The 27,194-nt window shown below is 40.9% G+C and overlaps 1 protein-coding gene across 1 annotated transcript in view; it reads left to right on the top strand.

Annotated features, from left to right (window-relative positions):
- LOC144526276 (cadherin-12-like) overlaps nucleotides 1-5,869 on the top strand; it is a 54,122-nt gene extending 48,253 nt beyond the window's left edge. Inside the window, exon 12 of the mRNA XM_078263639.1 lies at nucleotides 5,119-5,869. Within this exon, the coding sequence (XP_078119765.1) occupies nucleotides 5,119-5,729 (611 nt within the window). The 3' untranslated portion in view covers nucleotides 5,730-5,869. The remainder of the gene's footprint in view (nucleotides 1-5,118) is intronic.
- The last annotated feature ends 21,325 nt before the right edge of the window (nucleotides 5,870-27,194 follow it).

The following is a 27,194-nucleotide window of genomic DNA, read 5'->3' as shown; positions in this document are numbered from 1 at the left end:
GTCTAAAAGCCTGTATGTGTAGAAATTATGTGATTGTAACATTTTAAGTTTACATTTTTATTTGCATAGAAATGCCACAAGCTGTTAAAATATGGTAAAGTCGATGTGTTGCTTTCAGCGTCATGTCTGCCATGATAGAGTAGCTAAGTGGGCGCTGCTTGTTTCAGAAGTGTTTGGCCCCATTCTGTATTCCCATTTCAAATGTTTCTTTTAATGATATCCTCAATGTTAATTAACATAGAAACACAGGACTCAGGAGACTCTTACGTACGATCCTATAGGTTTATGATATGTTCTCCAGTTATAATTATGGTAATGTTTTCGGTTTGTTTTTGTTTTTTTTAGTTTGTCAGCAGGATTACAGAAAGGCTACTGGCCTGATTTTCATGCGACTTAGTGGAAGGGTGTAGCATTGGCCAAGGAGCGGCTCTAATTCACAGAGCGGATACACAAATCATTTTTTTCACTTTCGTTCACATTGACAGAGGCATTTGGCCTTGGTGGAGCTCTGCCCTTCTAGTTTTAACTTGTATTCGGACAAATCATGTTTGAATCAGAGCTGTAGTAAATTCAAAACACTTCGTTGTTGAATAAGGGAACAAAAGACATCGTCATACCGTAGTTGCTGATATTATCCAAATTTGACTGAACAGAATCTGAAAGGTAATTAATTTTAGGATGCAGATGTTATTCTATTATTATTATTCTCTGAGAAGCATAATCTTCGGCTTCAACATGCTGTTAGCACACCACAGAGCATCATTTTAAGATTAATTGTACATCAAGCCTTGCAGTTCATTTTTGTACTGAGGATTCAACCAGGAGAACACTGTCCTCTCCCCGAAAAAAGTCTTCATAAGTAATTTGTACAATCAGCAATTATGACCCATATCGATGTTTTATTGTTAGGCAGTGCTCCCTCTAGTAGCTGTAATAATAATGACGAGAGAAAGACATGAAAGGGTAACTACCGTTTTTTTCAACGTGGACCCTATTTTCCTATGTTTTTGTGTCTAAGTGACTGAGGGGAACAACAATCTTTGACATTGGTCCAGTATTAAGCGAGATCGCTGCAGTCGGCAGCGGCGAAACAAGCTACAATGTAAGTTAACAGGACAGTTGTCCAGCTTGTATTTACCTTCACAAAAGTGCTCGTTTTGCCACTGACAGGCTCAGATTAATATTCTAAGTGTCTGACAATATAATGAAAAGGATCCCTTCAGAGATAGACCTTTAAAACATCTTTGAGACCTTTCTGTTAAACCAGAAACAGCACTGAAGTCGCTATCGCTAAACCCACCAAACTCCATTTAAAAAAGCAATACTTTTAGCGTGTATAGAGGCAACACATTTTCTCATGTAAATCGGTAAACTTTGTGTTTATTTCAACCAAAACTAGAGTTGTGGTGGTTGGAAAAGTGGAAAGACGACCCCAAACTGTTTTTTATAGTTTTATTTTGGTTCTGTCGACTTTGAATGAAGTATATTTTACGATGCTAAAATTACTGTTTATTTAGTCTGGTGGGTTTAGGGAAAGCGATTTCGCGGATGTTTTTATGTTTAAAAAAAGGATCTTACTCTTCAACAGAAAGACCTCCTTAGAAATCCGTTCCATAATGTCAGAAACTTAGACTATTAATCTGAGCCTGTCAGGGGCAAAACGAGCACTTTTGTGAAGGGATAATACAAGCTAGAAAATTGCCCTATTAACTTACATTGTGGCTTGTTTCGCCGCTGCCGACTGCAGCGATCTCACTTAATACCAATGTCAAAGATTGTTATTCCCATCAGTCACATAGACACAAAAACATAGGAAAATAGGGTCCAGGTTGAAAAAAACGGTATAAGAGTGGCAAACAAACAAAGGACTTTCACCCAGGCGAACGGGGTTTGTGTCTTAACTTTATGTAACAAACAGAATGAAGTCACCTTCTTCATCACAGGCGTAACAGGAAGTGAAGTAATATAACAAATTTACTGATTGTAGCAGTTTGGTTCGCTAAAACTGAACAAACTGTGACCGGTTTAGATATAGGCCTACTGTAAGGAAGGGAAATGCTCCTTTGGGTTGTATTTCCTGCCACTGCTAAGGGCGCTAATTTATGAAATGCTCCTGTGAGTCGTATTTGAGGGGAGGAACAAACGACCTACAGGCATGGGGTACTTTCCATAAAATCATCTCTCAATGCAAATCAAACCAGCTATTAGGCTAACTGAAATAAAACCATGCCAGTCTCTAGGTATGGTGAAGGGTATGTGTTGATGTGGGGGGGGGCTATTTTAATTCCAAAGGCCAAGGGAACTATATCAGGATGCATAGTATCCTGGATCCATGAAATAACTGGCCTTTAAAAATAATAATCTGCCTGCCTCTATGGGAATTTAACATAGGGGTGTACTTACTTATGCCCCCTGTATTTTAAGGAAGAACATTTATTTATTTATGATACATTATTCATTCACAAAGAAAATTGGTGTCCTTAAAGGTTGGATTTTTCCTAATTTTTTTTAATTAAGGCATTAAGATCAATTTCCAAAAGATGATTTTTTTATTCCTCTTTTTAGTCAACTTTAGCATGGGTGTCCTAATTTTTTCACATGAGTGTATATCATCATATAGGTTGGAGAACTTAGACTCTAAAGTAGTATTCTGTTCTCACTAATCTGTTTGGGCATTTTCTTTAATGGCTGCCTTGAAAAACAGCCTAAGTCATAACATACAGAAACTGGTCTGTGTTGTCCTGTGAGGGAAACAAAACGCTGTGCAAACCAAAGCACAATTATTCATGTTATACTGTATTGTTAGCTTCAGCTAACGAGGGATATTCGGATGTATATATGCAGGAGGAAGGATTACTCGGGACAAAAGAATGGCAATATTTGTCTGTGAAAGCTCTAACCCCGATGAGACAAACTTTTCGAGTACACACCAGAGCAGAGCGATCACAACAACAGCAACATGTACAAAATGGAACTAGAACTATACTGCAACCTACGTAGTTCCGGTAGCAAGGTAACATACTATAACAAGTTATCCTTTTTACTTTAATTATCTCAACATACTAACATAGGCCAGAGAACAATAATAGTACCAGTACTATAATATGGTTCTATCTCTCACTGTGCAAGCGCTCCAACCAACCAGTAGGAGTCAAAAGTGGCAGCAAGGACAAGTAACTAGCCTCCCCTCTAACAAACTGATTATGTCAGGTTTAGTTCTCTAGTGGACCCAAACACAGAACAGAGGCTCAAGAGGCAGATGATATTTAAAAGATTTATTGTAATTGGAGGAGAGGAGATGAGATGAATAAAGATGGCCGGAGACAGCAGGTGGAATGCAGATCGCAAGGCGGGGAGATTGGCCGAGGTAGCAGACAGGCTGAGATCCAGAAGCACAGGAGACAAACGGGCATTAAATCCAGTCGCAAACATGAGAAAACTAATGCCAACCTGACACCAATCAACTTTTCAAGTGATTTCACTGTTGCAGACAAATTTCTAATATTGGCATGAAATCCTGAGTCTTGCTAGAGTTGGGCGCGCTCCTGTCATCTCAATCGTTTGGTGTAAGGTGGTCATGAAACTCAGTCCGAGTCAGTCTTTTTCCCGTCTTGACGTTTCGACAAAATGTAACGTGTTTGATATTATTGTAAGATTTAAGTCTTGGTAGTGAAGTTAAATCATGTTAACAATTTCAACAACCAATGGGTGCGCTCCCTCCAGCACCAAACGGGAGTTTTATCGACTGATAAACGTGTACCTCCGGGTACTGCTGCCATTCATCTGCATGTACTGCAGAACAGAAAATCTGCAAACTTTCCCTTAACTTACCATCTAACGCTAGCGGTAGCTAGCTAGCTTGGTTACATTTTTCAAAACAAATCTGGTTGTAGCCTTGCAATTTGTGACCCTGCAAGATCTCCAGTCTTCACATACTATGACAGTCTTTGACGTTAGATGTGAGATGATTGTCTTTAGGTGTGAGATGGTGTCAGACTGTTGTCTTTTCAAAGTCTGTAGCCTACATGCTTGACACCAATTTGCAAATGAACATTTAAATGAAAGAAAAGAATAAACATTTCAGAAAAGGAGTACTACAGAGAGAACAAGGAAGAAAAGAAAACCAAATGTTACAGCAACATATGTACACTGTGTTTAGCCTATACATGTATCGTAACTAAATTTACATAGTGCTGTACTCCATCAACAGAAGTTTAAGATTTAAAAAAATATATATAATCATAAATGAGGAGTGACTGTGAAAGGAAGCAGAAACAACCATGAAGCTTTTTTTCCATAAAGCTGGGCCTCTTTACCTGATTGAAACGTGGCCAAGGTTAGTTCTGGAGAACTGACTATATAGAAGATCAACTGATCTGGTGTGGTAATAATGAATCTGAGACCTAGTTAGAAAGAAATTATGAAATTTGAAAAAAGTGATTTTTTTTTTTTTTACACAATTGAAACACAAATGTACCTGAAGTTTGTCGATGTCAAATATGTTTAATAACTCCAGGGTTTAAAATAAACGGGCAGTATGAGCATTCCAGCTAGAGTAAGTGACCATTCAAGCAAATCTTTTCTGTAATAAAACAGATGGGGTCAATATCATTTGAACACACAACTGAGCTGCAGGTTCTTATATCAGAAATGAATCCCCAGATCTTAAAGCTTACCCTTCTCCCTCCAATGTGTCCTTATACAATAACTTAAGCACTAAATTGATCCAAGAAATAAGTGTATGCCAGGATATCAATGGCTTTAGACCTCATTAACGCTCACTATTGATTTGGAGTTACAATCCATGTTCTTTTCATTTGTGGTGAAACATGTTTCCTTACCATTTAAAGCTGCACTAATGAATGCTTTTTATAGATTTTTTTTTATTGCAATTACAACTTTTAACAAAGTTAAAGGGTTCAACACTTGTTGAATTTTATGTGTCATAGGGGGACTGGCAACCTGGCTGTTCTGGCGAATGCCAGAAGGGTCGATGAACTCTTGGGTCGATTGGGTCAAATCATTTGAAAGATAAAAAACAGTACACTTTCAGGTTTTAATCAACATCCAGTGGGACCTGAATTTTTTTTTGACATATTTTCTGTCTGTGTCTTGCAGTCATGGCAGCATTATACATGGGCCAGAGGCGCCACAAAGAGAAAGAGACTCTGATGACATCGAAAGAGGACATCCGCGATAATGTCATTCACTATGACGATGAGGGCGGCGGCGAGGCGGACACTCGGGCCTTCGACATGGGCACTTTGCGCAACACGCACTCCCAGCGCACGAGCACTCATAGCAGCACCTCCAAGAAGGAAAAAAATGGCTACGGAGACGGGATTCTGCTGCATCTCAGCAGCCGCTGCGACGACGTCAGGTCACCCGACATCCATCGGCAAACAGCCAGTGTCATCGCTGCTGCGGACGACAAGGCCCCGCCCCCTTCCCGTGGCAAAGTGACTGATGGCGACGCCAAACTGATCAGGGAGTTCATCGCGCATCGGCTGGAGGAGAGTCAGCAGGGTTACGCTGCCCCACCCTACGATTCGCTGGCGACCTACGCCTACGAGGGCGAAGGCTCGATGGCTGGCTCGCTCAGCTCCATAGAGTCATGGGTAATTGACCATTCAGAGGATTTTAGCTCCCTCGGCGACTGGGGACAACCGTTCAAAACACTGGCTAGCATCCTGGACAGACAGCCGCCTACTCTGACTGAGGAGAGCTGAGAGGAAGCTGGACAGCACAGAGACTTTTGGGAGGCCATCTCGGAATTGGCTTTCTTTTTTAGACATGTTTTTTTTTTTTACTGTGACAGGCACTGGCTAGAATGAAGATGATTGTTTTTTTAGAAAGCTGTCCATGTGAAGTAGAGTTGTGGATTGGTTAGCGAGAGAGCGGAGAATCTAGCTCTAGAAAAGGTCAACTTGATAGCTCCTCAAAGTGCCTGAGGTATTATGTGTTTACATGTATTTTAATTTATGTTACTTAATAAAATATATCTCCATCTGATGTGATTTCCAACATCAGAACCTTTAGTCTCATCAAAACATTTCTTAATAGGGATTCAATCGGAAAATCAAATGCTTTTCTCTTTGTAATGCCGGTCAGTTGGTTCCCAGAGGAGGACTCGTACTGACTTGTGATCACTTCCTGTGATCCCCTAACGTTTCCTCTAGCGCCTCCATGAGGTTGCCATTTTTGTTTCAGAGTGAAATGTCTCAACAGCTACTGCTATTAAATTTGGTACAGAAATGCATGTCCCCAACAGGAGGAATTGCAATACTTTTGGTGATCCCTTGTACTTTGTGTTTAGTGTTTATTAGCAAATGTTAGCTTGCTAATACGCTAAACTAAGGTGGTGACCATGGTAAACATCAGCATGATAGCATCGTCATTGTGAGCAGCAGGCATTAAAGGTGTTTAAAAACACACAACCAAAGGAGGTGTCATGGGGCGGTTTGCTAGTTGCGGTTGAACCAAATGTCCTACCTACTGATTGTGAGAATAATAAAGTCCTACTCCAGACACATCTTAAATCATGTGAAATTATGTTCTATGATAAAAAGTAAAGCACATCTACTCTTTCTACCTCATTCAGAAATTCTGGATTTGGCCTCGCCCCGCCCACCACCGCAGCTCGCGCTATGTTGTTATAATTTAATACAAAAATGTATGAACAGGTCATGTGCCGCTGGCCACAGAGCTCCGTCGTATCAGCGCCAGATGCTAGTTGAGTTTAGCCGACAGAAGGTGACTGTGAGCCAGGTACAGGCCTCACCAGATGACGGTCCTTTCAGGGGCCGTGGCAGTTGAGTTTAGCCGGCAAAAAGTTAGCGTCATGCAGCGACAACAGTTACGTTTAGGCACCAAAGCAACTAGTTAGGTTGAGGAAAAAGATCGTGGTTTGGATTAAAACACTCCCCAGGAATAAACACGCTTTTCCTGGTTGAAAGTCTTTTGTTTTCCCCAGGTAACGAATGTCCCTCCATGGCTTAAAAGTGCTGTTTTATAACCCACCCATCCGTTCCGACCTCTTCCCTAGGCTGTCCCCAGCAAAAAATATAACGTGGAATACATACAAATTACAATGCATTACTTTTCGTAGCTATACAAACTAATGGTTTATGAGAACAGCCTGGTTAAAAAAACAGTGCACGTCAAGATGGCGGAGTGGAGCAGACCTGTTCTCAATTTGCAGCAATAGTTTCGTTGTCTGGTTTATAACTCCTGGAACATTTCCTAGAATGGTCCTGAAAAATGATTTCTTAAAAGTAGTGGGAACTCTGATTTAGCTCACATTGCTTTTTTTTAATTTACATTTTTTTGCATGCGATTTGATATCAGGTTTTTTTATACACTGAAAACTATGGCACTCCTTTTCTGTGATCCATTGTTTTTACACTTTATTTGCTCTGCAGTTGCTTTGAAATATTTTTGAAATGGCTGCCACCAGATAAAGCTAGACAAAACAGAATAACTAGAATAGAAATAAAAACAGAACATTTGATAAACTTTGAGTCATCAGTATGGGAAATGAATTCAGTTTGGTAGGAGGACACAAGCAAAGAATTCTTGCTCAGTCATACGGCACATGTTGTATGACTGTGTGGGCTGTGCGCTAATTGTTCCTGTTTGTGCACATTAGTCATGATACTGAGCCAAGTGTAGGATAACAATAAATATCAGACTTAGCCTTTTCAGAAAACCCATGTGTCTTGTAGGAGTTGTCAACACCATTACTGTCCACGTGCCGTGTATCTCTTCACCAGCTTTAACACGGTCTAAGGGTGTGCTCACGTCTGGATTTTTCTTTGGTCTGGATCAGAGTTGAAAAAAGACTTGTTTTTTTATTCATTTAGATTCACTCTGTTCAACTTCCAAACCAGGGGCTTTATGATTAGAAAAGCGAACAAAAGATGCCATACATACATGCCAGACATATATTAACTTTTGTAAAGCTGCTATGTGCACACGTAAAGTATTCGGAGCGAATATTCCAACACTATGTTTCCACTTTAATCAATGAAACTGGCTACACCGGGCACGAGTAAGTTGTGCGTATGCTCTGCGGAGATACACTCTACAAGCGTAAAAATAGGACAGTTTTCTATTTTTTACGCTAGGTGTGTTTGGCCCTTTTACACAGAAATGGATCATTAAGTGTCTATATTTCTCTTAAATTAAACTACTGATATACAGGAAATGACATAATGATTGTCAGTGAGCTTATTACCAGTTTCGATTTCTGTTTTTAATTCTTGTTTCCTGTCACCTGCGTCCTTTAATAGCAGCTTACAGTAGATTTACATTTCACAGCGCTGTGCTGGCTCCAGAAACTGAAGAAACAACAACAATCCCAAAGCAAAAGCTCACCGTCTCGCCTGTAACTCGCACAATCCTACGAGGTGTGTGAGCAGCAGGTGTAGCCAGTTAAAAGATACATTCTGCGGCACTTCCACACCGCGAACGGTCTGCATACGTTACGCATGCAGTCAGAAATGTTCACAAGTCATTTTTTGGAAGTCCAAGTCGAGTCTCAAGTCTTTGAGCTCGAGTCCAAGTCAAGTCTCAAGTCTCTGGCCATCTGATCTGTCCCTAACACTGTATTGTTAAATCTTATGAATTCAATGCATGTCCTGTAGCTACCATCCATACAGTATCAAAATCAGTTGTAGCATAACTCTATGGGGTCTATTTAACACATCCCTCTAGCCCTCTGACCTGGTGAAATATTAACCTAAGTCTGTCACATCATATGGATACAATGATAAAGATACAATGTGCCTGTTCCCAGCATTAGCACAACACTTTGAGATGGTTAGCTTGTTACCTGTGATTTTATATGCTAAATGTAACGTCTCTTTCACTCAAAAAAATCTAATGTCGAAGTGGAAATCAAGAGAATAGTGGCAGCGCCACACCAGTTACAGAACAACATGCATCTCAGTGTCAGTCCAAATTACGCACAATAAGCAGTTTGAACTCACTGATGTAATGCCATTTATTTATTTTCTAAGTGTTAGTAGGGTCAGTGAAACTGAGTCCAGCGCGAGGGAGACCCGACTCAGAGGAGGAGAGGTTAGTGAGGCCAGCGTCTCCACGGCAGGTGACAGTGCGCACGGATCCGCTGCGCCACGCATGGATGAAATAATGAAATAGTAAATAGGACTACAGCAACAGAATTATGTGCAGAATTAAGACGGTCAAGACGGCCCAGTGTTTGGTGGACCGGGTACACCTTGTTCACTTAATAGCCTACAAATCATCCACGGAATCATTTACGCATCACATGAGTTTGCCCCCCCGACACAGCGTTTGTTCCTGGGGAGATGGATCCGTGCATCCCGCCTCCTGTAGACTTACATTCAACAGTTGGACACAAACATGACATGATAAATGAATGCTAACGTTGCTTTGTGTCAGCTGGATGTGTTAATATGTAACTATTGGCTAACATGTCAATCATAACAGCTTTATAAGGTGATAATGTTCTGTGTTATGTTTGCAGAAGAAGAAGACGATGATTGACTTATTGACACATTTTGTCACTCTGTTGGTATTGCACATTACACACAGGCCAGAAATGCACACACATGCCCAAACAGGACCTATACATGCATTATTGGAGAGGTGGCAGGGCCAGGGGGATGTCAATGAAGGCAAAATAAACCATTAATAAAGTTATAGGAACTTCAGGTCGCTGGTCATGAATGAAAAAAAGATTAAGATAAGATCTGTGCATGGAACACGTCAATAAATTAACATGAGTCTGACATCTATGGCAATTTGTCTATCCCAGGTAAGTTATAACACTATGAATACCACATTACATTAACATTACCACAACAGGTGAGCCACATCTGAGGAGCAGTTAATCATTTAGAAAATTTAGAAATTTAGAAATGCCATCACAAAATGAGGGACATCTGGCGGAATATCCGGTAGCAACGGAGCAATCCCTGAAGTGGAACGTTATAGATATAGACTAGTTAGACACTAAAACGTGGAAAAATAGGAGCCAGGTTGAAAGATAAAGTTTACACTAAATGATTTTTTGTAATTCTATAAAAAAAACATGTCCCCTACTTTCTTGCACTTATACACCAGCTTACAGTATTTAGATGCTGTCATCGATCTCAAAACTGTGGGGAAAAACCTGTCAGGAGAATTAATTTGTGCTTAAAAAATGTATGAAATTCCCACAAAGAACCAGACATTCTCTGAGACAAATAGAAACAGTTAAACAGTTGGGAGACCATTTGGTTTGTCCTTTGGAAATTGGCAAATCAATACCTGTCCACGTGCATCAAATTCATCTTCTCCTTTGCGGCTGCTGTGATGGAAAATAGATTTTGTTGATTGCTTTGGCGTAACAGATAGCCTCAGACAGTGGTGATGACCTTCACTTTATCAAGACTTGATCTCAGCTGTGACAATGGCCAACACTCGGCTACCGACAGTCATGGTACGATCGTTCCTATCAGAACATGCCAGGATAGGGAAACAACTCGTATATGGGATGGGAAATTCCTTTTGATTCATATTAAAAATGTAACATCTATTTATAAACGGAGGAGTAGATGAGGCACTTTGATGAAAAGGCGGGGGACAAAGCAAAACCTCTGTAGTGTTGTCAATGCATGGGGGGGGGGATGTATTGGGGTTTACTGATAAGCATCTGAGCTGAGAAATGTTGATTTGAACAGTGTCTTTCATTAAGGGAGAAGATGCTGCAGAGGTTCCCGAAATAGCCTCAGCTTTTCATTAAAAGCAAGTCTTCCAAAATACCTAATTACTGCCACTGAATCTACACACAATGCAGGACAAATGAGTTAAGTTATTTATGGTCTTGCGTTAAGTCCACGCCATAAGCACCAAGATTACAACAGGTTTCATCAAAGTCAAATTTAAGACTTTTTAAGACCTTTTTAAGACCATTATGTTTTCCTTTCATTTGTTCTCTGTTTATTCTGTTTTGTTTTTCCCAGTACCATTCTTGTTTTCATGCTTCAGTTCCTGTTTTATTTTGTAGTCTCTGTGTCTCCTGTGTCGCGTCTTGTTTTACTTCCTGCCTTGTGTGTTTCCCCGCCTTTGTGATTGTGTTTCACCTGTTCATCAGCCCTCATGTCACCTGTACTGAGTCTCTGTGCGTTCTTTGTCTGTTGTCTGATCGTCGTAACTCCCGTCTTCTCTCCATCCTTGTGGGTTTGCTTTAGTTTTCGATGTGGTTTTTGGATTTTGTGTTGGATATTTCTTTTGCCTGCCTGCCTGCCTTCCTCAGGACACCTTTTGATGTAAGCCTTTTTATTTTAATAAACCTTCTAAACCTTCACACTGCACCTTTGGGTCCAAGCCTGCTATTCCCTAGACGTGACACAAAGCCGACTTAAACCCCTTTGGTGGGCGTCAAAAATTCTTCGATGTGGAAAAAACCCCGCCTGTGAAAATGCAAAATGTAAAGGCCTGCTGCTGGACTGACATAAATATTCATGTTGACCACTGTCAGTTATTTAACCAACATTTTAGTCCATGAAATATCTCTGAAATTACTCATGTCTGCTATTATTAATAATGAAACACTCTGCTGCACATGCCAACTAAAACATATGTTATGTTTCAGTACAAGACTTTATAAAAATATTTAGGTGGACCAGCTTTAAGTCAGTCCTGCCTCCCCTCCCTCTCTTTCTCACCACCTGTTTTTCTCTCCAGTCTTCATTTCTCTCTCTCTCTTTCTCTCTCTCTCTCTCTCTCTCTCTCTCTCTCTCTCTCTATCTCTCCCACTCTGCTGCTCATCACTCATATCGCCATCATCTCTCATTCATTCCCCAGCCTCGCTGCTCTCTCTCTCTCAGTGGGGCATCTTCTACCTCTTTTTTCTTTTTCTTCATTACCCTCCTGCCTCTTACTCATCTCCACCTTTTTATCCACTTCTCGCTCCTTCCTGTTTTTGTGAAAAAGCTTTAAATGTTTTAGCCTTCCTTTTTGATTTGATCCTCTCACTATCTTGGTTAGTCTGACCTGAAGTACTCGGATTTGAAGCTGAAGCTTTACAGAGCTCAGATCCACATACAGCGGCCATGTAATACGGTTTACATAGGATCATAGGGACCATTTTAAAGTCTGATGTCTATGTATATAGTATTTTTGTATGGATGTTGGTAACAACCCAGTCTCACGCCAGTTTGTGAAATGGTCACGTTATTTTGATTTATTGATTTGTGTACAGTTCACGATTTTCTCGTTTATTTCGTGTACAGGTCATGATTTTCGAACGTGACCATTTCACGAACTGGCATGACTGGCATGACGGGCACAGGTACACGATCTGCGGTCTCTGTGGCACGCAACAACGGAGAAATGAAACGCCACAACAACGGGACGGTTGTGGTTAGGAAAAGAAGAACGGAGAAAGGAACCGTCACACGCAGGAAACGCCGACAACAACGGGACGGTTGTGGTTAGGAAGAGAATAACACGGAAAGGAACTGCAACACACGGGGCGCGATCCCTGGTCTCCGGGGTGAAAGTCTTGTGTTGTTTGGAGACCGGGACACGATCCCTGGTCTCCGGGGTGAAAGTCTTGTGTTGTTTGAACCATCCACCACCCCGACCAACCTCCCTGCGCAGATTTTCGCCTTATCAATACTACTCTCTACCGTAATCGTTCTGTGATCACGAAATATGCTTCCCATTTTATAGTAATACATTACTTTAAAGTTTGTGCTCACCACACGAAAATAACGACATTAACGTGTTCAGTACACAAATCAATAGATTCAATAACGTGACCATTTCACGAACATTCGAATGAGACTGGGCTGTTGGTAACAGCTAATATTTGGTAATAACAAGGAACGTCTGTTTCATGCACACCTTGGCCAACACTGTTGTATTTTTAGCCACCTACTGAATGGAAGGCCTATGAATAAAGACTTACAAAGTACAATGGTAGGGGTGGTCCAATATGGTGGAGTAGGTGGCATGAAAGATGAGTAGTGGAGTGGAAGTATAGTTGATTTAATCAGACTTATGCAGGTGTTTCTTTACACCTTTTTTATGTATGTTCTAAAGTGTTAGAATTTGTATACACTCACACTTATCAACATCCAGGTTGGCATCATCTATGCCGTAGATACCTATGTACGTAGGTACGCATAGATACCGACCCTAGCCTGACATGCACCTCCCCAGAAATGTAACTAAAGGTACCTGTCCATATACGCGTGCTTTCATGGATGTGATCGCACCGCTTCCCAGTACTGCATGCTAGTGGGCTTGCCACCAGTTTCTCTGTAATGACCACTGACCAGCAAACTGTCTACATTACACCCTCCTGCAACCGCGATGGCTGCAGCTGATTCGACGAATGCGTCCCGTGGGACTGGCTGCTCCTGGATTTCAAACCGACCATAATGGCGGCTCACTCAGAATACAATCTCTTATTTTACGAAAATAGTTCACCGAAACGTGTTGCTGAAAACATTTTTAGCGAGAAATAGGCTGTGCAGTCGCTGAATCAATCGTTATTTCAGATCAACAAAGGTAAGTTTAAACGATTTTTGTCAGCTTTTGAGAGGTGCCGAGCCGGCCGCTCCTCGTTTGCATAAAGTTGGCTGGATTCAACTTTATGCAAATGAGGAGTTGATGAGTCCAAGGACTCAAAGCCCTGCTTCTCCAAAGTCCCCTACGCTACCAAAATGAATTGCACAACTGCTCCAATAGAAATTAATGTAAGCGTTGAAATGACGCTGACAATGGACACACACCACAACAACTGTGATTGGTCCGCTTGGCTGGGCTTGGTAGCGTAGTCGAAAAGCACAAGGGAGACGCTTTGTTTTTCCGTCCTCACCGGCATGTCTTTCTTACTCGCTCCGAAGCTAATCCCTGCCACTCTCTCATTCGCTCTACCACACACTACCCACACATACTGGCTCTGCTATTCTCTTAAAGAGATACGCTAGAACGACACAGACACGCCAGCGCAAAAGTATAAATGCTCACACAACGTCGCAGGCCTCTTACGTAGGCTACGGCCAAGCTTTGTGTGGCACCTACGTACTATTATTAATCGGCCTTTGCACAGCAAAAATGGGGGGTAAAAAACACGTGAAAAACAGATTTCATACGGACATGTGGCTTCTACATGAGCATAAAACTTTGTTTCTTGTGGTAAGTCTACTTTGGATGATTTAGACGTTATGGCTAATAATCAAAATCCTTATGGAGAAAATTAATGGGATTTTTATTTCTGAAACCACACTGTTGAGCTCTATTTCAACGGTTGACACAATTTGATGATGTGATCTGTGTCTCAGTGTTTATTTGAAATAATGATATGAGGCTGTGTTGTATACACAGAGTTGCTTCTGTCCTTAGCAGCCCTGTCTCTACCCTCTGAGCATGTCTTGGCACTGCTGTTGGCATTTATTATTGGCTTTTTATTTATTTATTTATTTATAGGTCTGTCTTTCTGTCTCAGGAGTCTCTCAGCCAATTACTGTGACAGTGCACTCAGCATAAAATCTGAATCCAAAGCAGTGCCTCTGCAGACAGAATATTGTGCAGACATACAGTACAGTATCTTGCTGCTTCAGCACTAGCAAGAAAAATGTTTTTGGCATAATATTAGCAATCATTTGGGAAGATGGTTAACAGCAGTATGGATAGGAAATGGTGTTCAGCACTCCTTGCTGATTAGAAAAGAGGCATTTGATGGTGTTTGTAGCACAGAGCGTGTTTGTGTGTGTGTGTGTGTGTGTGTGTGTGTGTGTGTGTGTGTGTGTGTGTGTGTCCGTGTGTCTACCCAGCGAAAACGGCTTACTTGGGGCCCTGAAACACTGCTGTCTTCAGTCTCGTGTCGTTTCATTGTATTGTCTTGGGTTCAGTGTCTAGCGTATTGTCTAGAGCAGTGGTTCCCAACCTTTTTTCCTTGGCACCCCCCCTACTTATGTCTAAGAAAAGCTGAGCCCCCCGAAACCGAAGTTGAGGTAACTCTTTTGTATACGTTATATATTCTAGTGTATTATCATAATTTGTTTAACATGTGCACATATTTTTTTTTTACCTCAACCTCAAACCAGATAGATAGACTTGCGCCCCCCCTGTGATCTTTGCCGGACCCCAGGTTGGGAACCACTGGTCTAGAGTATTGTCTTGCGTCTGGTCTTGCTGTCTTGCTTCCTTTCCTTCATGTCTTCTGGATTATGTTAGTGTGTGCCTGCCTGCCTACCTCTGGACACTTTTTGTTGTAAGTTTTCTGTTCAATAAATTCCTCAACTCTGCATTTTGGGTCCAAGACTCACAATTTTCTGACAGATGTCAGACAGAGTGCCTGTGGTTTTTCTTTTACTAATTAAGTTACTCGCAACCAGCAAGTCGTTTTGCAGCAAATACATTTGTACTCCTACTCTTAACTCATGTAGTTATTTTACTTGTACTTATACTCAGTTTTGGGAAGTAACTAGTTACATGTCACAGTGTTACGTTATTTAATTGAAAAATAAAGGTACATTTTATTCGTTATAGTTACTGGGATTTTTTTTTTTGTAAATTAATAAAATCAGAATGTTCATGATTACATTGGGGGTAACTTCAGGCTATATGTTGAATAATATTAATTATGTTGCTTTGCATGTTTTTCATGTGCACAATGTCTTTTTTTGCCATTTCCAGCCACAGCCGTTTGGTAAAGTTTGATGCTATTCTAATGCTTTCAATTTGGTTATCCTGTTTGAATATGCAAAAGAAGTTGATGCCCAACCTCAGGAAACATCTGCAGGTATCTAAGTTAAGTTAGCTTACAGTAACTGCAAGTAGTCATATTAAATAAAGTAGGGAAGACCTGCCTACCTTCCTACACACCGGGTTTCCAATATGTAATGAAGACGTATTTTAGCACCATGTTTTGCATATCCAGTTCATATTTAATCGCCATTCATAAGAAGTTAGAAAAGTAATCAAAATTAAAGCTGCAAGCAGCGTTGGATGGGCCCTCGGCCTCTGCGCGCGTCGGGGTTACTGGTGGACGCCACTCCTTGCGACCGTGCATTTGCGCGGCACTCAGACACTGCAAATTGTCACCAATGAAAAGGGAACTCCCTGCTGAGTTCAATGATACCTCACACAAGACTCTACGTCCTACAGTTCATTAGCTGTGAAAGTGGGTGTGGCCAAAGCATAGGGGTCGGGGCAAACCTTTACCAATAAAAAAGGAAGTCTGAGTTCATTGATACCTCACATAAGACTCTACCTTAGGGTCACCAGTTATGAGAGGGGGCGTGGCTTAAGCATAGGGGGGTGGGCCAAACCATCACCAATGAAAAAGGAGCTATTTGCTGAGTTCAATGATACCTCACACAAGGGTGTACATCAGACGGGTCATAAGTTATAAAAAGGGGCGTGGCTATATTATAGGGGGCGGGTCAAACTTTACCAATCAAAAATAAACTGTCTGTTGAGTTCAATGATACGTCACACAAGGGTCTACCTTAAATGGGTCACCAGTTATGAAAGGGGCGTGGTTTAAGCATAGGGGGCGGGCCAAACCATGACCAATGAAGAAGGAACTCTTTGCTGAGTTCAATGACACCTCACACAAGACTCTACCTTAAATGGTTCAAACGTTATGAAAGGGGGCGTGGCCTGAGTAAGTGGGCATGATTAAAGTATAGGGAGCGGCTCAGTATAACATGTAGATCACACATTATAAGTTTCATGTAAATCGGATGATGTTTATCATATAAGCCTGATTTCCTTTGCCAATTTTTGCCAATAAATGTCCTCAGGCCTGGACCCTTGTCAATTGTGATAAATTTCGGTTTTTCTTTTAATAACTTTTCATCTTTAAGTTCTTTAGATAACACAGACCGAATTTGAAGTCCATCAGATGAAATCTCTAGGCGTTCGTTAAGGTATAGCACCTTGACTTTTATGCTTACTTCCTGTTGCCACTAGGGATGCGCTATGACTTTGAGTAAATAACGGCCTTTAGATGTTGTCAGGGTTGGACTCTTATGAATCCTGAAATGTTTCGAGCCAACTGGACAATGTACACTCAAGTTACACCCACTTCCTGTTTCGTTGGCAAAACGCACAAAATGGCCGCCCCGCCACAACCATTCCCTATGACGAAAAGTTTTTCTTTTAATAACTTTTCATCTTTAATGTCTCAAGATGGCACAGACCAAATTTGAAGTTGATCGGATGAAATCTCTAGGAAGAGTTGGTTAAAGTACGACACGTGGAAAAATCGCACTAATTTCAAACTTTCAATTCAAAATGGCGGACTTCCTGTTGGGTTTAGGGTATGGCTCCAATGACGTTTTTTGTACATCCTGACATGCTACATATGTGTACCAAGTTTAGTTAATCTACGTTAAACGTACTGCAGGGGCTCAATTGTTTTAATTTTGTAGGGGGTGCTAGCGAGCCATTTTTGTGCGCCTATTCCCGAAACCCTTAAAATACGTAAATATACACCAGAATTGATGCGACCGCCAATTTTGGTGAGTGTTTGAGTATGTTAAGCCCCTCAAAAAGGCAATTAATTTGCCGCAAAAAAGGAAAGGAAGAATTCCTTCAGTTTCAATAGGGCCTTCGCCGCTGTCGGCGCTCGGGCCCTAATAATTAAATGTAATAAGTTACATAAAACATTGAAAGTCTGGATAGTCCACACAGCATTCCGGGATGGGAGAAAAATGTGTTCTGGTGTATTGGCATATGAACCAATCATAATCGTCGGAGACTGTGCAACGGTGCCTCTGCAAAATAGCCTCTGGAAGGTAATTGTTTTGGTGGAACGTGTTCACTCAAAGGTTGTTTTAGTCGTGCAACAGAAAACTCAGATTGTACAGATAGTCTAGCTAGCTGTCTGGATTTACCCTGCAGAGATCTGAGGAGCAGTTAACCATAGTCCTCATGAATCCACCGGAGTTTAGAACGCCAACACAAAGAAAGCGGAATGAGGGACATCCGGCGGAATTTCCGGCGGCACCGGAGCAATCCCGGAAATGAAACGCTGTCGATATAGACTATATAATCCAAATCTATTACATTTCCAAAGTAACCTTCCCAACACATCGTATACCAAAGCAACAGTACTTTCTCAGTACACTTTTGGCTGCTCAACCCAACTCTGGTCAGGTGCTGTGGTCCCCATGTGAGCGTCGTTAACAATGTGGTAGATTGATGTTGATGTGTGCTGACAGTTAGTGTCTCTTTCCACCACTTTATAAATGTCTGGTCGCTGGCTGTCAACAGCAGTCAGATGAAATGTCTCAATGAGAGACACTACGTTAAGAGTCTGGCTCAAATGGGTTTTTGAAAGCCAGTTTAAGGTTTTGGACAGACTTGCAGCTTGACTTTTGTTATGATAGTGAAGTGAATGATGAAATATAATATTAAATCATTAATATTTGTACATTTGACTTTATCACGCATAAATAAATACAAAAATTAATGTTCAAATTCCGGTTGGATATTCCGCCTAAGGCTTTTCTCTGAATATAGCATTTTCCGATTAAGACGTGGGATATTCCTGTATTATTCGGGTTTTAGAGGCATTGTTTGGACAGCGCATTCGTAATATGCGTCTCAATTGGGGTTTTCACCTCAGACTTGTGGTCAGCTCTGTGCGTTGCTATGGTTGCTGTACACAAACCAACCAGCCAACAGTTTGCAAGGCTGCAGACCCGATAAGAAGAAGAAACACAACAAGCAGCAAAGAGCAGCAGATTATTAGTGGAATACTCACTTTCATTAGCCATGTAAACAGCTTAGTCGGGATATCGTCTTTTTCGGAATAAGGGCAAAAAAACGGAATATTATGTGCATGTGAATGTAGGTAGGTAAAACCTTGCTGTGAAGCCAACTTTCACTGAGGCATAAAAAAATAATTATCCAGATTTGAGTCCAACAGTAGTGCAATGATTTCATTACTTACATTTCATTTCATGAGAAATGAAAAGGTCAGGTTTTTGAAACTGTGTTTATACTTAAACTGGTACTCCAGGGATTTAGTATTATAGTTCCATAACATTTATTGACTTGCAAGAGACAGATTTAAAAAAATAGTCAAAATTAAAGCGGAAAAGGCAGAGTCATCCTTATTTTCAATCCCAATTAGGGGACCAGGAGGATGCTGGGTCCAGCCAAAGATCAATTTAGCTTATTCAACGACGATTCATTTCCAGGATAATTGCCAGAACATCTGGCGCAGCCTGCGGATAGATGGAGTGGCATTTGTTTTACACTTTTAACACGTTTTCAACTGCCAAGTAAGCCACACGGCTGAGACTTGTTTGTGTTTGTTATGTGCTAAAATAAACTCTCCTACCGTCGGTTAAAAGATCAGAACAACTGAGACACACACCAGAGTTCTGAGTTGATGAAAGGACTGTTTGTCTCCCTGCCGGCAGTTAGGAGCTCAATATCTTTTGCCTCGCTTTGTGTGCTTCTCTGTCTCCCTTTTCATTACTTACTGGCATTTACACACTCTTTCAAAAATATCTGCCTGCAAGGCTCCTCTGTGGGATCGCTTCTGGTCCAGGCTCTGCTCTAAAGTCAGCTCCACTCTCAGGACAGGAAATGCACGCAAAAAATACAAAATAAAATTGTGTACACTTTTGGTAAGATACAAAATAAAATCCGGTAGACACTTCCTGTGGAAGCATTTTGTTGTTGATTTTTATTTAATTAATTAGTCAACATTGTAACATCAAAAACTATTCTTTACAGCATACTGTATATCGATTTTGTCTATTTTGTCTACGTAGCACGTAGCATGGTTATCTATGCCAGTGTGTCTTAAAATAATGGGGATGCGTGGGATTTCCCTCTTTCTGGTCTACATATCCCTGCCTCTGCTTTATTATTTTTAATAATAAAATGTACCCCCCCCACACACACACCCTCAAAGTGATCAATGCTACTTCAGCAATAGACTATATATTCTAAAAAATAAGTATTTTAAACTAAGTAAAGCGCTGTAACGTTAACAGTCTATAGTGCCGTAAAACAATAAAATCTGAGCAGCAGTTGCTGGTTGTATTTAGCCGCTACAGAGCTCTGGGACGCCGGCTACCAGCGGCAGTTTCTTAGCCGCCAATAGGTGACTGCGAGCCGGCTATAGGCACCGCTAGATGCCTATTTTATTTTTCATTACTTAGAATTCCTCATGGGAGAGACAGAAACTACGCACTATAGCTTTAAATGCATGTTTATTGCTAGACTTTTTATTTTCTTCATTTTAGTGTCCCTTGTGTATTTCTATTTATTTCTATTTTATCTGGGTCTAGTTGTCTGTGCTATTTCTGTCCTTGTGCTACTGGGACACCTATATTTAAAAGGCGTATCTTAAAATACACTAACTTACTGTAGCTTTTTTTTGGTAACTCCACCCACAATCTTTTCCTAAACCTAACTGTCCCTTTCTGGTGCCTCATGTCAGTTAAAGTGCTCATATTATGCTCATTTTCAGGTTCATAATTGTATTTAGAGGTTATATCAGAATAGTTTTACATGGTTTAATTTTCAAAAAAACACCATATTTTTGTTGTACTGCACATTGCTGCAGCTCCTCTTTTCACCCTGTGTGTTGAGCTCTCTGTTTTAGCTACAGAGTGAGGCATCACACTTCTGCTCCACCTTTGTTGGGAGTCACACATGCTCAGTATCTAGGTAAGGACTACTAGCCAGTCAGAAACAGAGTATGAGGGAGTGCCACGCTAGCAACTAGGCGAGCATTATAACGTGTGTTACAAAGTGACGCACGTTTGTCACGGAAAAAAAGGCTGGACTACAATAGAGCTGTTTGGAGCAGTTTGTGAATAGTGTTCAACAGTGTTGGAAATGGTAAGTCCCTTTGGGGTGGACTTTGGGCTTTTTCACTTTGTAAACCTATAACGTGCACAAAAAAGATATATAACACAATAAAGGAAAGGGGAAAAGCCAAAAAGCATAATATGAGCACTTTATAAATTTACTTTTTTTTTTGACGCCAAGTCAGTGCCGACCCAGGGCGTCAAGAAGTGATGCCAAGAGTCCCGACGCTAAAGGAGACTTTTTGCGTCAGTTCTAAACGCCAAAGGCACCTGACCAAGCGTCCTTATTTTGACGCGGTGGGAGTGAGAATGTGTTGCCCTTAGCTACGCTGCATTATCCCATTTGTAGCATCCACACAGTCAATCTTTAAATGATCACTCACTGTTGTGTTCTTTGACTTTTTACTGTGGATATGTCTATATATGTCTTTCATGGCAAGTAAGTTTGCAGTGAGGACATTTACCCATGTTCAGGATTCATCTTGAAGTTTTAGACATGGCAAGACAAGTAAAAGACAGTTGTTGCCGAATCAGGCTTAAAATGGGCAACTGTCGAATGTGTATCTGCTGAGGAGTGGATGGCAGATGTTTGATTTAACCGTGCAGAGGGAACAGCACATGCGGAGGAGCAGTCAATTGTGGAGAGGGAGAGACAGTGTTTGGGAGAAGCCTAGGGAGAGGGCGTAGCAGTTAAGTTTAGTCACAGTGAGGAAGAAGAGATGGAACAATGCATCAGGAGTAGATGCTGATAGACTAGGGTCTAGGTCAGGCATGTCCAAAGTCCGGCCCAAGGGGCCAATCACGGCCCGCAGCCAGATTTCATATGGCCCGCAGCTTCGGTTTGTGAAGGACAAGAGCAAGAGTCAGATGTTGTAAGCTTAAATGTTAACAAACTTTGCATTACGCATAATAAGTCATGTTTAAAATGAACATGAGGTTAAGATATTTATCAACTTCAAGTTTAAGGTATTCCATACAGTATGTTTGGTCATCAGACTACAGATGTAAAAGTAAGGCAGAATTTTCTTTAATTTATTTTGTAGATTTGTTCACGTCTGACATTGCCATTTAAAAAAAAAGATAGTTGTGACAATGCAGATAGAAATGTTATAGGTCAGTGCATTTGTATGTAACTTTTATTGTTAAAAAAACAATGTCAGAATGGACCATTGGCCCCGGGGCATCTTCACATTATCAAATCTGGCACTTTAAAAAAACGTTTGGACCCCCCTGGTCTAGGTCATGTTTGGACCGAGCAGCAGGTGAGGTGGATGTCTGTTTGTGTGACACCTTGGCAAGCCTCCAGGTGTCTTTTCTTCTAATGCGAGCTGTGTCACAAGTAGGGCATTTAAAAAGGCCCCCATCCCTGCAGTTAAACTTCTGCATCTGCAGAACGTCTTATCTAAGAGCAGGTGAAGAAAAAAAAAGTTGAATTTAAATTAGCCAGTGACCAAGAAAGAATAATTACTGATCTCAGAGCTAAGAACAGCTCCCATCCATTTAAAGCAATCAGATTTTGCCACAACCAGTGTGTTTTCAAATCTTAGCAATTACTTTGGTGAGTACAATGTCGTGATTACTAATATGAAATAAGTAAGAAGTCAGATAGAATTATCCTTTAGCCATCTGTAGCCATATTGAGAGATGCAGAGAAACTGACAGGGAGGTGTGTGAGCAAACTGCAGAAATAATTGTGTGGAGCCAATCATAATCTCAGTGTTTTTGTATAGCCAATTGTGTGTGTGTGTGTGTGTGTGTGTGTGTGTGTGTGTGTGTGTGTGTGTGTGTGTGTGTGTGTGTTTGTGTGTGTGTGTGTGTGTGTGTGTGTGTGTGCTGCAGCCAATTGTGGTCTCACTGCAGAGGCTGCAAGCATAACAAAACATATATTCATATATATATTGCAAGCATAACAAAACATATATATATATGTATAGAGATAGATTAGGAAATAGAAGGGGGAGAGTGACGAGAGAGAGAGAGAGATGGTGACAGATTGAACAGAGGCGGTCTTTTATTCTCAGTGTCACAACCATGGAGAGAGAGAGAGTCAAAGAGAGAGAGAGAGAGAGAGACAGAGAGAGAGAGAGAGAGAGAGTCAAAGAGAGAGAGAGAGAGATAGATACACTTGCTTGTCCAGTGGCAAGCAGTGAGCGGGATCTAGAGAGAGGGAAACAGACAGATGAGAGTAACACGGCGTGAGGAGAGGGGAGTCCGAACACATCCGTCTGCACGAGGTAAAGACCATCACTCCATTCATCTCCACCTCTCTCTCTCTCTCTGTTTCCCTCTCATCTCTTTCCTTCTCTCCGTCTTTATTCTTTCACTCCAAATGCTGTTTAGCGGCTGCAGCTGTGTGTGTGTGTGTGTGTGTGTGTGTGTGTGTGTGTGTGTGTGTGTGTGTGTGTGTGTGTGTGTGTGTGTGAGATAGAGAGAGAGAGAAAGAGAGAACGTCCATTCTATGTGCATTATTTAAGAGAGTGTGTAGATGAACAAGAGCTTGACACTCTATATGTGAAGCTGGTGGTTTTAGCCATAGATAATATTATTTTCATGACTGCACATATGCTCGCCGTTAACACACACAGGACCACATTTTGCCATGGTGACACACACACACACACACACACACACACACACACACACACCTATAGCCCTATCAGCCAGTGTATTGGTGGTGTTTGACTCCAGGCAGAGCAGAGCTTAAAAGAAATCATTTGCACAGTGGACTGTGATCAATCCTCTGCAGTCTTGCATGCAGACCTGGCAGCTGGATGAATGCAGATTTTCAAAACATCCACCTTTTTATCTGTGGATTTCTTTGAAGCTTATAATAGTATGATACTTTTAAGCTTTTCTGACAGAGATGGGACTTTTCTCAGTGACGCAGAGGAGTCAAATGTGTAAATCCCTTGGTGAATCAAGATTTGGTTTCTCATGTGCAAATGTAGACCATTTAGACCAACTAATAAGGTTAACAGCTGAGCAGGAATGCTCTGGTTAATGCGATGATCTCCATTTGCTGGTTATTTTGCCTCCATCTTTTGCTAACGTCTTTGGTGTTTTTGCCATTTTCTGGGAGATCATTGATCTCTAAAGATCTCTTTATGTTCTTATGTTAACAGTTGGGGAAGTTTGATTTTCTGCTGGTGGCACTGTTTTTTTGTGTTTGTTCAGCCATGAAGTGTAACATTGGTCATAGTAACTACTCTATTCATACACCCATCCATCCAATGTATACACCTACATGGGCTTTATTTACTCCTGCTGCAGAGAGAACAAGCCCTTTATTTGGAACAGGCTTATAGTCAAGCCTTTATTTCTTATGTCCCCAGTTAATGCAAAACATTATCCACCTCACCTGGTGTCTTGATATATTTACTATAATGTCCATTTCTATTTTACACAAGCACTGCTTTCACTCAATTAATACCAGTCATCATTGTTAAGCTACACTAAATTAAACATAACCTTTCTGCTGATTTTTCACACTGAAAAGACTTCCAGTCTTACCAGGGGCGGACTGGGACAAAAATTCAGCCCTGGCACCGTAGTCACACCAGCCCACATTACCATGCAGCCCCACCCACGGACACGTGCATTCACTAATTACATTTGTGTACAGATGGTGAAATAATATAAGCAGTACCTTATGTAACAGATTTTAAACATTTAATGTAAGTAACTGGCAAACAATGCATACTTTTTAAAGAGCACACGTTTATAACAAATCTGTTTATGCCGTTTGTATGCTGTTGCTGTCATTCTCTACAGTATGTTGTTCTTTGTCGTCACTGTCTGTCTGTTCGATTGTCCGTGTTTCTCTCTGTTGACACTGTACATATTGTCAGTCTGGTTCTCCATCTTTTCATCTGTTTTAACTCTCTAACTGCAATTTTAATATGTTTTTATGGCTGTCTGTAATTATACTTCAGGGTTTTTCCTTGCTCAGAATTGGCCTTTGGGAGAACACATAAAGCAGGGGGGTCTGGTCTCCCCCATTTGAGTGTAAAAGAGTTCAATTCCTGCATTCTGATACATTTTGGGCACCAATTTATGGTAAAAATGTCTATATTTATGGCAAGGAAATCACAAAATTCTGGTGGCAGGTAACAATTAGCATGATCAAGAGCATCATGATCACCAGGAGGGTCCGGTACAGCCTGAACCCTGCAACCGGAGATCCCGTTTGAAGGTGAAGTGCTTGATTTTGACTGAATGTCCCAATTTGAGTAACTTCTGATTGGGTCGGTCGGCCCATCTCGGGACCAGGCTGGCCAAATGCTTAATAATAATAATAATAATAATAATAATAATAATAATAATAATAATAAATATTATTAATATTATTATTATGATTATAACCATAGTGAAATCGCGCAAGCGATAAAAACCGGCCTACGTGCTGTCGGTCTGTAAAGACAATTCATTTGTATATTTAAAAAAAAAAAATCTGACCGGCCCACATTTAACAATTGGTCCGGCCCCTTTGCCAGATGGCCAATCCGCCTCTGAGTTTTACCGTCATACATTTACTGTAATGTCCATTTCCATTTAAAACAAACACTGCTTTCGCTCAATTAATACCAGCCATCACAGTCTATCAGTGTTAGGCTACAATAAATTAAACTTAAACTTCCTGCTGATTTTTTGCACCGAAGTCTTCCAGTCTTACCTTTTTGATAGTCAATGGGCCCTATTTTAATGATCTAAGCGCCCTCGAGCGCCAGCAGCAGGTCAAAGTTGCCACTCCCAGGGGCGCCATGGTAGCTCACTTGGTTGAGCGTGCACCCCATGTACAAGAGCTCAGTCCTTACCGCCTTACCCGGGGTTCGATTCCAAAGATATTATGCACCCCCCCACTCTGTATGACAATGGCTTTTCAATTCACCTAACAGGGTGGTTGTTTAGAATGGCTGAAAACTGACATACGAGGACAGACAACACGTACAAATTAGTTATTTTCAAGCGTAACCTGGCTTTTAGGATTCAGCCTCCAGGGGGGCATTAATGAAATTGGTGGACAACAGGCAGTGCTATTCCCGGAGCCATGCAGACGGCTTTTGGGATAATAGATTTATTTAGGACAAAACAGTTACCCAAATAAACTGGACTAAACATCTGATAATAACATGAGAAACCATTAGGGAAATACGTGTTCAGCCTTTAGATGATATTTTGACTGACTGTGCTGTCTGAGATTCCTTCAAGGCTGCTGTTCTCAATAATAAAGCAGAAAGCATGAAACTCAATACCGCAAATTTTTAAGAGCACACCGAGTTCAAGATCTAGCTGTCGGACTTGTCTCTTTACATCAGCTGACTTTCAAATGTAAAAAAAGAGTGCAATGACAAAAACTGTCATGCGACTTCCATCCGGACTTTCATTGTGTGCCCCTGGACACAGCAGCATTGAATGAACGTGTCAGCTCTGACGCATAACGTCACAGCAGATACGGTTTGTAATGACACATGTGCACATACGGTTTCATTATTAAATTAATGTATTTATATTATTCATGTGGACAGACTGACTGATTTTTACCCTTGCATTGTTGGTTGCAGTTAATAGCCAGAGCAATTGATTGCAGCAATTACCCAATGCGATATTCAGGTCATATTATGTCTAAGTCATTTTGATTTTTCCATCCAATTTAGTGCTAAAAAAGTTATTTAAACCCTAATCCAATGGATAAAGTACTCCAGTGACCATGTACATTATTTTTTAATACCTCACACCAATAATATGTTGAGTTGAAGTGAACACTACATGACTGGATTAAAAGGCAGATAGACACAAACATAACTAATTTATGTAGGTCAATAATATGTACAATAGATAGATAGATAGATAGAAGCCATACAAATAGCATATTAGAAATGGAAGTTGGAAACCTTGTCAGTATTCAAGTCACAGCCTCAGCCTTCTTTCCGAGGTCCACTGTGTATTATCCTCCAATTAGCATCATAATTAGCAACATTGGATGCTAATCCATGGCTAATTGGTTTTGATAGATCTCCAGGAACCAAAAGAAATTGTGGCGCAGCCTCTGCCCTTGGACTGGAGCAGAAGGGCAGTTAGTTATACTGTTTCATATCTAGGTGTGTTTAAAGTGTTTGGTCAACAGAACGTATCCCCTGTTTAAAGTACAGTAAAACTCACAACTGATTTTTAAACCGCTTTATCTGATTTCATTAATTTTCATTAGTCTTCTAGACAAAAAGTGACCAATGCTGCTGATGCTGCTGTCATCAGATGACTACTGCTTCACTGCACTGCTTCATTTGACCTGACACGTCCAGGGAAAGCTGGTTTATTTAAATCTGACCTAAAATATGGACGCAACTTTGCAACTACTGTCACAATATA

Source organism: Sander vitreus, chromosome 12 (genome assembly GCF_031162955.1).
Source record: "Sander vitreus isolate 19-12246 chromosome 12, sanVit1, whole genome shotgun sequence".
Taxonomy (NCBI): Eukaryota; Metazoa; Chordata; class Actinopteri; order Perciformes; family Percidae; genus Sander; species Sander vitreus.
This window is presented reverse-complemented; position numbering and strand designations above follow the sequence as displayed.